General features: G+C 26.0%; 1 protein-coding gene across 1 annotated transcript; it reads right to left on the bottom strand.

Moving 5' to 3' along the window:
- Window positions 1–3,388: 3,388 nt before the first annotated feature.
- LOC127276955 (uncharacterized) lies at window positions 3,389–5,824 on the bottom strand. Its single transcript, XM_051297713.1, has 6 exons — window positions 5,770–5,824; window positions 5,492–5,619; window positions 4,785–4,901; window positions 3,764–3,970; window positions 3,477–3,675; window positions 3,389–3,414 (listed from the first exon to the last, which is right to left on the bottom strand). Exons 1-6 carry the CDS (start codon window positions 5,822–5,824, stop codon window positions 3,389–3,391), a joined length of 732 nt encoding a protein of 243 aa, XP_051153670.1.
- Window positions 5,825–12,137: the final 6,313 nt, after the last annotated feature.

Raw genomic sequence — 12,137 nt, forward strand, 5'->3', positions numbered from 1 at the left:
TCTCCACGAGGAAGCAAATTTTTTTGTTGATCGTAAAAAGGAAGCAAAATGTTCATGTAATGAACATCTGAATTTACAACTTGTTTAATTCTATTTTTTGGATTTTTACAAAATTTTAGCTCAATCCATCAAATATTTTGAGAGAAAACCTGCGGAGAATATTTACATGTGAAATCACAACAATAACATAACATTAAATTAATTAAAATGTCTTTAAAAATATATTTTTTAAGTTTAATTTTTACTTTTTTAGATAAAGAAATAAATAATTTAAAAATAAATGAAAAAAAAAATCTATACGGTGGGAATATGAGATTGGACCGAAAAATTTTAGTACCCGCCCAGATTTACCCTCTTCTGTGTATGAAGACCAACCAAACAAATTTTTCTTCCCTAAAGAGATTTCGTTCACCCAGAATTTATGTTTAAAGCAAAGGTTCATCGTGACAAGTTTCGTGACAGTCACTCACATTGTAAAAAAATCTTAAAGAAAACTTACTATCTTTAAAAATCCTTTAGTCCGAAGATACAAACTGAAGGACTGCATACAAAATACATGGTCTTAAATGTAAGTTAAAACAAATATAATTTATTTTTAAGAAGTAGATACACTATAAAACGTTTTTTCTATTTACACTTTTCTACTTTTTTAAATTATACCCGCGGAAGTTTAAAAGGCCGCTTTCTTCTTCGATTTTGAGTTTTTTATTACAAAAATGAAATAATTTTTACGTATAAGATTTTTTTAAACTGAGATCGAGACACCCGAAAAATATCGATTCTGTCAGAAAGAGGTTCTAATTTTTTTTAATTTTTTCTATTTCACCTTAAACTTATCAAAATATTTTAATTGGAAACTTTATCTCAGGGCAGGTTTCACTTCTTCTTACACTAAATATTACATGTCTATATTTATTGAACTAAGAAATCCAAAAATTATACTTTTAAAAAACATTTTTTTGTAACAATGAATGTATATGTTAAGTGAATGTAATTTTTAAATTTAAGCATAAATAATTATTTAGAGTAATGAAAATTAAAATAATTAAAATAATATGTCCATTTTTTGCAAAATAACCACCAATTCTGCAAATTTAATAAGATTATTGAAATAATTTTCATTTTTAAATATGGTATAAATATAGGATCGCAAATAACTAACTTATAATTATATATATATATATGTTTGTCCTAACAATCAAAATGTCAACATATTAAGTTTAAAATTTATTATCCAATTTATATCAATTTATTAGCAAGTTTTCAAAAATCGATAAATTCAATTTTCAAAACATCTTAAATCCAAAAAAGAATGTACATAATTAATTTATTACAATTTTTCTTCGTTAAAATAAAGTTCAGTCGTAATGTGATAAATGTCATTTGTTTAAATTTCTCGAAATAATAAAATATAGATATATCAATTTTTGAAAACTTACTCTTAAACATAATAAAGTGAACAGATCAATTTAAGTTAAAATAAGGTTTAAGGGGGGAACACCAGTTGTAACTCAAGAAATAATGCTTTTTACAAGAATATTTTCCAAAAGAACAATGAATCTTTTTAAAGAATACTATTTATTAGTTAAAAGTACATGTTAAAAGCTGTAATTTAAAAGAAAAAAAAATTTTTTTTAACAAAAACTTTTAGGGATATGAGCCATTGAAGTGGCGCCTTAAGAAAAAAGGCGAATTGCGGTGACCAGCATTCTGCAAGTATACTTCGTCTGAAATACAAAAATGAAATTGATTTACATTTATTATAAGATTATCTAGTTCGTGATCGAAGGATTTAAAAAAAAAAAATTTGACAAAATGGCGACCTGTTAAAGTCAAAAGTATGATTTTCGTTAAAAAAATACGGTCGATTTTCAGCTATATAAAAAAAAGTTTTGCATAAAAAAAAAATCCTTCGATCACGAACTAGACTTATATGTGTAAATGAAGCACACTAAATTTTAAATAAATTGGTTTAATGGTATTCGAGTAATCGTGGTCACCGACTTGGAAAATGTCATTTTGAGAAAAACGCATTCAAGGTTTCAACTTACTTTTTTTTGTTCAGAAGAAATTTTGTTTCCAATTAACAAAGAGTCATCGATTCCTGGACCATATAATAACTCTTCCGCAGTGGTTGCCGTTTCTAAATCATAGGAAAAGGCCATCTGTCGTTAGGGTCAGGTATGGCTGGCCACCTTGTCTGAAGCCACGGGACGCGCCGCTGCAGTGTTCTGTATATCTCATTCATTTTTCACCGGATCAAGTTTAAAATTTACAGACACATTTCTAAATATGTATACTTTAAGAAAATGCAAAAAAAAAAATCGATTTTTCGAAAGTTACAACTGGTGTTCCCCCCTTAATGTATATTATTAAAGCCCTCACATCACTGGATATTTAAGAATATCTTTAGAAAATCTTCAGGATATCCTAGGGATATCTAAAACGCTGAAAGCAAATGAATATCCATAGAATGTCCCAGGAATATCCTTAAATATCCGGTGCTGTGAGGGAGGAATTAAGTCAAGGGACAAAAATAATGTAAAATTTTAAGTCAAATTTTAGTTAATTTTTTGACTTCAAGATCAAAGATTAATAGCAAAAACGTCTCCACAGAATGTAGGTAAATAGACAAACTCAATATCAAACTTTTTCATATAACGGAATCAGAAATATCTAATTCTATAATGTATAGAATTTCTTTTTAACAGATTTTTATAAAGTAAACCTTATATTTAACCGAATTTTCATAAAAGACAAACTTTATGTAACTGCATTTTTATTTAACAAAATTTCTATTTAACCCAACTTTTGCATAAAAGATTCGTTTACTAAATTTTTATTGGAAATAATTTCAATTTAACAAATTTTTCTTTTTATATAAATTTAAAAACGTCGAAATTTCATTTACTCCTAATCGAGATAAGACGAAAAAGCAACGGACAGAAAGATTTAAGAACGAATTTTGAAATTGATTAAACACAAATTTTCTTGCTATTTTCTATTGGTCAACTTTTAAATTCACTTCTAAATATTTCAGTCGATTTTTTGTTGTGCCCTATGTAAATTTGATGAAATGAAAATTTGACGTTTTAAAAGTTCTTCAAAATAATAATTCGATCAAATGTAAATTAAGTGATATTAATATTCGGATAAATAGAAATTCAATTACAGATTAATTCTATATTACATTACTTTTTGTGGAAATTTGGTTAAATATAAATTCTTTTAGACTAAAATTGTGCTAAATGGAAATTCAGTTAATTAAGAAAGTGTTTTGTAAAATTTGGACTAAAATAATTCTATAATATAAAAATTTGTTTGAATTTAAGGTTTGCTTTAAAATATTCTGTTTAATGTAAATTTAATAATCCTGAATTCGACCTCGCTAAAATGGGGAATATTCATGAGTCTCTATAAAATATAAATTAATATTATTTTAACATTAATTAAAATTTAAAAACACTGCAACTTACTCCAAATATTGTTACAGTCATCATGACTAATGAAATTTATTCCCTCAACTGACTGTCCATCCTTTTTCTCCATGTATAGAGTTTCGTGAATTTTGTAGTCCCAATAACCGTAGGCTAACCATTTTACCCGCGAATAAACTGTTGTTGAATGTTCTGCGCGCATGTACTCATACTTGCGTATTGCAATTCCTTCAACAATCTATGTAAGAAAAACGGGTCAGTAAATTATTTATATTTTTCAATTTTTATTCAGCCTCTTAAGATATAAATTTATTTAAATTTATTACTTCGTGAGTCTGTCGAAGGACAGCATTTTCTCTGATCGCCACTTTCAGCTCATCAATTATTTCTATTTTGGTTTCATCAATTTTTTGTTTCAAATTATCATTTTCCTTATGAGACATTTCAGAATTTGTATTTTGTCTTTCCGACAATTCATTAAGTTTCTCGGTCATTTCTTCACGAAACTGAGAAAATTCCATTGAATTCGCCGTCTATAAAAATAATAATTATTATAAAACATATGACAAATTATTTTATTTGCAATTGAAAGGAGAACCTCATGATAAATGCTTTACAATTTACTAAACCCCAATTTTAAATTTGTTATGTTTTGTCATAGTCATATCGATTTAAAAATGACAAAATCAATCAAACATTAAAAGTTCAATGCTCATTACTTTCTATATTTTTTTATTAAGGGGGGAAACCCGTGTGAATGCACGTTTTTTCAATATTTTTTTACAAAAAAATAGAAAAGTTTATTGAATTGAAATAAAGAATAACTCAAAGTGTACAATGTAAGCTATGTATAACAATTTTTTTAATTACAAATATTGCAATATGGCGGCGTTACAGGCGTTTAAAGTTAGATCACAAATGCTTATGTGCGGAAAAATTAATTTTTTATTGATTGGTGATTCTGATAGAAAAAAGTTTTCTCTATTAGAATCATCAATCAATAAAAGATAGATTTTTTCGCACGTAATCCCCCTTTTTACTGTCCAGGTCACAGATAGTAAACTAATTTTTAAAGCACGAAAAAAAATTGTAAACAATTTTTGTACAAGAGTTTCCCCTCTTAAATAATCTATTTAAAAAATTTTTAATATATAAGGCACTTATTTATATACGACAAGAAATTACCAAAGTTACAAGCCAATCCATTAAGTTTTCATTTTTTTGGTACAATTTAGGAATGATGCCTGTTATGTAGGGAAATTTAACAGTAACGAAAAAATTATTCACCGCATTTTTACGTTATAACTAAGACTATTATGGAAAAGAGAAAAATAATTTGTTCATTACCGTTGGCATTTCTTTCGTGGCAGAACTTGTTTGTAGGGCCTGTGCTTCATCATATTTTTTTAAAAAAAACATATCACCAGCTGCTTCGTTATTTTTCTTTTGTATTGCAGACTTTTTCTAGAAGATAAAAAATTTTAAAAAAAGTTTTGAACTTTTATTGTATATTATTAAAATTAAAATCAAATAATTAATTTGACCACATGTTAGGTTATTGTATTCCTTAATTAAATGTGATATCGTTCAAGTTTAAAGAATCAATAATAATATTTTAAACAATTCAAATTTGCAAGGATAAAAACTTCAATTGTTGTCTTTTTATAAATTGATTTTTACTTAAAACCTATTTCATTATAAAAAATTAAAGAAATTATTTTCTTGGAATACATTTAATTTTTTAGAAATTTTATATTAAGAAGAAATTCAAATTTTACATAAGGTAAGAATTAAAAATAAACTTTTCATAGTACATAATTTTTTTAGCATTTATAAAAATGTTTGATATTTCTAGTACTTTTGATGAAATTTCTTGATTTCCCTAACGCGTGGCGATCAAAAATTTTGTTGTCATGATATATTAAGATTAATTTTACACAAGGTTGTTATGCTATTTGATTAACCTTGCTGAATTAATTTTATTGAAAAGTTTGGTTAAAAAAATTTGCGGACATAACTGTTTATAAAAAATAACAAATGAAAATAAAACTCACATCTAATTGTGCAGCATTTTTCTTTTGAATGTTTATCACATCTTTTTTCTTATTTTTTGGCCCAATTAATTCCGGGGAAAATTTTTTATAATCTTTTATCACCCGCCCACCTCTTCTAACAGTCGTTCCTGAAAAATATAAAAATGAATCGGTTATAATAAAAGTTATAATATCTCTCTTTGAGCCAGAAACATAGTTAACAAAATTAGTGAATTTTAGAAATAAAATAAAATGAATAAATAAAATTTATAAAATAAAGTAATAAGTTTGAAATGTACCTGATGTGCTGGGAGTGCTCACTGATTGTGCAGCAGTAGGTTGTTCGTCCTCCATCTGAAAAAATGTCATCAACAATTGAAAAGTTATTGTTATATTCCCTACTTACACCTATCTGTAATAGGTATTTATGACCTTTTAAATAAAAATAAATTTTAATAAAATCAATAGAAATTAACGTACTACATTACTCATTTATAGCGTAAAGGCTCTAATTACGGCGCGATTCGAGTCAAAACACCTTTGAAATAGAAAATTCGACATGTCTATTGTAGAAAGTCAATTTAAGACTTATTAAATGAAAAGCTTATGTTATTTAGATATTAAAAAAAAATTTAACTTTATAAAAATCGATTATTTAAACAAATTTAAGAAATTAAAACTAATACTGTAAATTTCTTTTACGGCGCGTTTGTATCGGTTTCAATGTGTATTTTGAAGATACTTAGCAAGTCATTTGAAGATACTATACTTGCTCAGCGTAATTAAAGTCAATGGAAATCTGCAAAAAGTTTTAATTGCAGCGTGGAAGAATTTGAGATCAAATAATTAAATTATTAATTGTTTAAATGTGCATTTTTATTAGTAATTGTATCAAAAAAAGATTAAAATAATTTTTTTAAATTATTTTATGACAGTTACATTAAATATAATAGTAATAACAATTATTTTTTATGAACGCGCCGTAATTGATGCACTTACCCTATAAATTTCAAAACCCATAATATATTATAGTTAACAAAAAAAAATAAAAAACTTTACGTTTGAATTGTAGTTTATATTATAAGTTTTGGGAAATAAAAATAATTATTTCTCCCATAGTAGAAGCATATTTATCAAACTTACAAGTGGATGAAATATTTTACAAAAAATTTGTAATAATTACATTTTAATACTTTTATAAATAATACAACTTTAAGAAATTTTAATAAATTCGTATAACCTTGAAAAAAATGTCAATAATTTCTAGAAAAAAGTAAATGTATTTATCATTTTCAATAATTCAATATTGATCCATTTTCTTCAAACTTTGCAGAATATTTCTTTATATACACACCTAAAATATAAATGAAGTTTAAAATTTTTCTAAATTCTAAAAAGACTTGAAATTATAATTTTTTCTCACTATAACTATTTTATGCTGATAAATAATTAACTTAATTAATAGTAATATAAATTTTCTATTACATTAAAAGATTTACAAATACTTGCAAACAAAATTGTCGTTATTAATTATTAAAAAGTCGTCAATTAATTCCAATTAGATAATAATTTTAATTATTTAGCGTCTTTTCAAAAATTTAGTTCTAGAATTGGCGGGGGATATAAATAAAGAGATTAAGTTAAATTGGTTGTAACTATTATTAAAAAATGACCAAACAAAAAAAAATAACAACTTACTAAAGTTTTTTGAAGGAATTCAGAAAAATTCAATTTATAATAATTTTGTAATTTGTCAACCTAAGTGTATAATAATATACAAAGGAAAAAGATAAAAATTTAATAATTGCCTAAGAATATTATTATTAGTATTGTCAGCATACAACAATTCTGTAAAAAACCATAAAGACTTCTTCAGCAATTTTTCACAACTATCGTTATTCTACAGTTGACATATAAAAAAGTTAGTTTGTATTAGAGTCTAATTAAATAATTTTTTCCATTTTTCGAAAGATATTTGCTTCATAATGCACTCATTAGTTGAACTTAGGTAATTAAACTAATAATTATTTAAAATAAAAATTTCTGTTATTTAAAAATTAAAATTGCTGTTTAATTAATGTCGTATATTCTCAAAAAATTAAATTGAACTACAAATATATGAAAACAATTTAATCATAAAATTTTTCAAATTATTAAATTGCACATACATATTATAAAAAAACTGATGTGAATAATTTTCATCTTTTTTAAAAATAAAATCCTTTTTTATCCAAAATTACAGCAATGGTAATAAATATCAATCTTTTCATATAAAAAATGTTAATATTATGAAACAATAATTAATAAATTAATTTCTTTAAATGGTAGTAATAAATTCTATTGTTTTAAATACTTATTTATGAAACATTAATTATAAACGGATAAAAATGTGTGTTAATTTTTATTACGAAATATTCGTTGCCAACACGAGACTATGAAAAAGCTACCACCTCCATGCGAGAGAATAAGATTGTTATAAAGTAGAGAGGTAGAAAGAAGGAATATACTAGGCTTCTTGTTGGTCTAAGAAGTAAAGCGAAAGAAGAATTGAGTGTACTATGAGGCAATAGTGAAAAATCATAACACACGCGCAAGTGAGTTTGAGAAACGAAACTTTTCTCTCTAGAAGGAGAAGTGAGAGTAGTTCTAGGTTAAGGAAATATAAGAAAGAAAATAACGTAACAAATTCAAAAAGTTTCGCTTATCATCCTTACTTTTGAGTATATGTATATATTCAATTGCATTTTTCTCAAACATTGAAATTACTTTAGTTTTTTAGAAACTTACCTTTGTAAGACACAAAACACGTTCCACACAACACTAAAGACAAAGACGTTAATCACCTGTAATGACCGTTTAGCGTTGTTTTCGTTTTCTGTAGGATGAGGCGCTTCAGTCGTTAAACTGTTTTTACATAGGCTTCCGTAAACGTGAACACGAATATGGACTTAAACGCAAAATTAGACGTAAACCCACTATCGCCCAAAAGTAGTTTTGTCTTTTTAATTAAAAATATTATAAAATCGCTGGGTTAGTGGAAAAAAAGGACACGTCGGATTTTCGTTGAAAAAGAGGACACGTCGCGTTTGAGTTGAAGAAAAGGACACGTCGAATTTTATATTTTTTTAAGAAAATTTAAGTTGGTAACACTTTTTTTGAGGTTGACATTTAAATATTTATTTATTTATCACTTAACTGTAATAAATTGTATTGGTTAGAATGGTTAAAAATTAAATTATAATATTGAAAATTTAACCTTGTAATTCTATCTTAATTAATATTTTTGTTTAATACAATTGAGGGCCTCCATGCAATAAGGGGACGAGCGCGCCAGTAGAAGTCCCCGCGGACGGCGCGAGGCCGGCTGCGCAAGGAGACAACGAAAATCACGTTCGTCCCCTTATTGCATGGAGGCCCTCAATTTTCAGTTTTCGCTTAGTTACAAAAATTAAAATTATAATTATCCTTATTAAAAGATGAAAGATGTATATGCAGCAAAAAATTTATAACTTCAAAAATTTTTCGGGTCGTTTATGTGTAAATTATTATTAAATAATAATAAAAATTGTTATTTCATGTTATGATGTAATTATTTGTCTTTTATATTTAAGTTTTATTTCCTACAATCAAAATATTTTTTATCAATTTACACATAAACGACCCGAAAAATTTTTGAAGTTATAAATTTTTTGCTGCATATACATCTTTCATCTTTTAATAAGGATAATTATAATGTTAATTTTTGTAACTTAGCGAAAACTGAAAATTGTATTAAACAAAAATATTAATTAAGATAGAATTACAAGGTTAAATTTTCAATATTATAATTTAATTTTTTACCATTCTAACCAATATAATTTATTTCAGTTAAGTGATAAATAAATAAATATTTAAATGTCAACCTCAAAAAAGTGTTACCAACTTAAATTTTCTTAAAAAAATATAAAATTCGACGTGTCCTTTTCTTCAACTCAAACGCGACGTGTCCTTTTTTTCCACTAACCCAGCGAAATAGAAGCGTCACAGGTGTTTGAAGTTTGATCTTTAGTTTTCAGTCGTGCAGCCTACTGGCCTCAAATATTAACCAAACTTAAAAAATAAAATTTTTATGGTTAAAATACACAAATACATTTTTTATGACGAAGAGAAAACTAAAAAATTTTTTGAAAATTTTGGATCATTTTAAAAAAAAACAATTTAAAAAAAAAATCTATAAAAAGAAGAAGACTTCTGGCCTTGGTCTTCCCTATTGGAAAACCCTGTACAAGATCTGCTTGTATAAGAAAATGTACATGTTCAACAGCTGAACTTGTACCTGTCTTGGTGAAAAAGGACAAGGTCTCGTAAGGATAAAAAAATAAATTAAAAAATTTTAGAAAATTAACGCTTTTCAAATTTTTTAATTGTTGAATCATTAATTACTTCATTATATTTAATTTAGTGAAATGTTTGTAAATAAGGCAATATTGGTGCGTTTTGAAACCTTAAAAAACATATTTGCAATCCCTATTGAAAAAAAACACGTATAATTATACGTATAATAATACGTATAATAATACGTATAAATATACGTATAATAATACGTATTATTATACGTATATTTATACGTATTATTATACGTATAATAAGACATACGAATTTGAAACAAGAATTATACGTATAATTATACGTGTCTATAATTTTTAATATTTAGGAATATAATTATAAATATGGAATATATTTTTGTTTATTAATATATACCTAAATATTATAAAATATTGACAAGTATAATTATACGTATAAATATACGTATAATTATACGTATAATAATACGTTTTGTTATACGTAAAATTATACGTACTATTATACGTATAATTATACTTGTCAATATTTTATAATATTTAGGTATATATTAATAAACAAAAATATATTCCATATTTATATATTCCTAAATATTAAAAGTTATAGACACGTATAATTATACGTATAATTCTTGTTTCAAATTCGAATGTCTTATTATACGTATAATAATACGTATAATTATACGTGTTTTTTTTCACTAGGGATAGTTTAAAAGTAACAAATATTTCTAGTTAAAAAATTTGAAAAAATCATGTCTAAAATCACCACAGACCAAAAATTGATTAAAAAACTTCATAAATTTAAAGAAAAGAAATATATAACATATTAAGTCCGCTTAACTAGTAACCTGCCCGTGAATGCGACGAAGACACTCTTATTACGTTGCTCTGTTGTTTCTCGCTCGCAATCACGCTTACAGTTGGCTACTATTAAAGCGGACTTACATACCTATCCGGCTGAAAAAACTTGTACAAGAGAATGTACAAGTTCTTGTACATGTTCGAGTAATGTTCTTGAACAAGTTCAGCATCCGGAATTGAGACATGTTCTTGTACCAGAACTTGTACAAGATCCTGAACAAGAAAATATACTTGTACAAGAAAATTTACATGTTCTTGTACAAGTTTTTTCAGCCGGGTAGTATAAGGTCGCTTCCACAATAAATTATATAAATAAACGATAAAGCATCGATTGTGCAGCGATTGAACATCGACGCTCAATTAAAAACGCTTTACTGTCAACTACTGAAAAAAAATGTTTAAATTTTTTCCAGTTTTGGTTTTCTTTACAATTTGACAAATACCCTCCAAATCTTTTTTGCGGTTCACATTTTATTAATCTGATTAATCTTGCAAGATTAAAAATCGCAAAAAATATTTGGAGGTTATATGTCAGACTGTAAACAAAACTGAAACTGGAAAAAATTTAAACATTTTTTTCAGTATAGTTAGCAGTACTGCGCTTGTAATCGAGCATCGATGCTCAATCGCTGCACAATCGGCGCTTTATCGTTCATCTAAAACTTAATGTGGAAGCGACCAAAAAGCCTGGAGCGAATAACTTACAGTACGCTCAATTACACGCTCTCAAGCTAGTCAAACCTACAAACAGGATAAGAAAATTCAAAATTTTTATTGTTGAAAAGCACTGCCTTGTAGGAAATAAAGAGACTCATTTTTTTCCTTTTGAATGAGAAATTTTTATTCGCAAATTTCATTAAGTTTTAAGATATAAATCATCGTATCTTTTGCGATTATTAATGAATTTAATTAAAACTTGGTGTACACGCGAAATTGTACACGAAAAATTTTCTTGGAAAATATCTGGTGGAAACATTTTATCATCAATTTCTAAATTCATCAATGACAAATGTTTTAATGGGACAGTGTGTTATAACCCAAGTAGAAATTTCCGTAGCTCGCCGTAATTAAACACCGGTATAGTACTGATCCAATACTGACCGTCGGTATTGACTTTCAGTACTGGCAGTGTACTGGCTAATACACCGATTCAGTACTATACCGGAGGTAAAAAAATATTAAAACCAGTACTGGCACTGTCATTCACACCGAATCAGTACTATGTCGGTGGTAAAAAAACATTAAATGAAAAAATCTTTAAATTATTCCAATAGGTAGAAAACGATGATTTTTTATTAAAAAATATGTTTATTAATTTCTTTCCAATACTTTCCTCCAAAATTTTTGATGTAATTGTAATGTATTATTATTATATATATATAAAATATATTTATGTTTTTATTAGTTATTTTAATACTCTTTAAAATATGTGCATTAAGTTATTTATCATGCATACAATAACAATA

Source organism: Leptopilina boulardi, unplaced genomic scaffold, assembly GCF_019393585.1.
Source record: "Leptopilina boulardi isolate dan_hultmark-lab unplaced genomic scaffold, ZJU_Lbou_2.1 LbouV2_161, whole genome shotgun sequence".
NCBI lineage: Eukaryota > Metazoa > Arthropoda > Insecta > Hymenoptera > Figitidae > Leptopilina > Leptopilina boulardi.

Bases quoted from the DNA above. Each gene is read 5' to 3' on its own strand.
- LOC127276955 (XM_051297713.1), bottom strand. From the start codon at position 5,824: ATGGAGGACGAACAACCTACTGCTGCACAATCAGTGAGCACTCCCAGC. The intron at 3,676-3,763 runs GTAATAAATTTA...TTTCTTACATAG, and splicing joins TCCTTCGACAGACTCACGAA to ATTGTTGAAGGAATTGCAAT. The intron at 3,415-3,476 runs GTAAGTTGCAGT...TATATTTTATAG, and splicing joins TGACTGTAACAATATTTGGA to AGACTCATGAATATTCCCCA.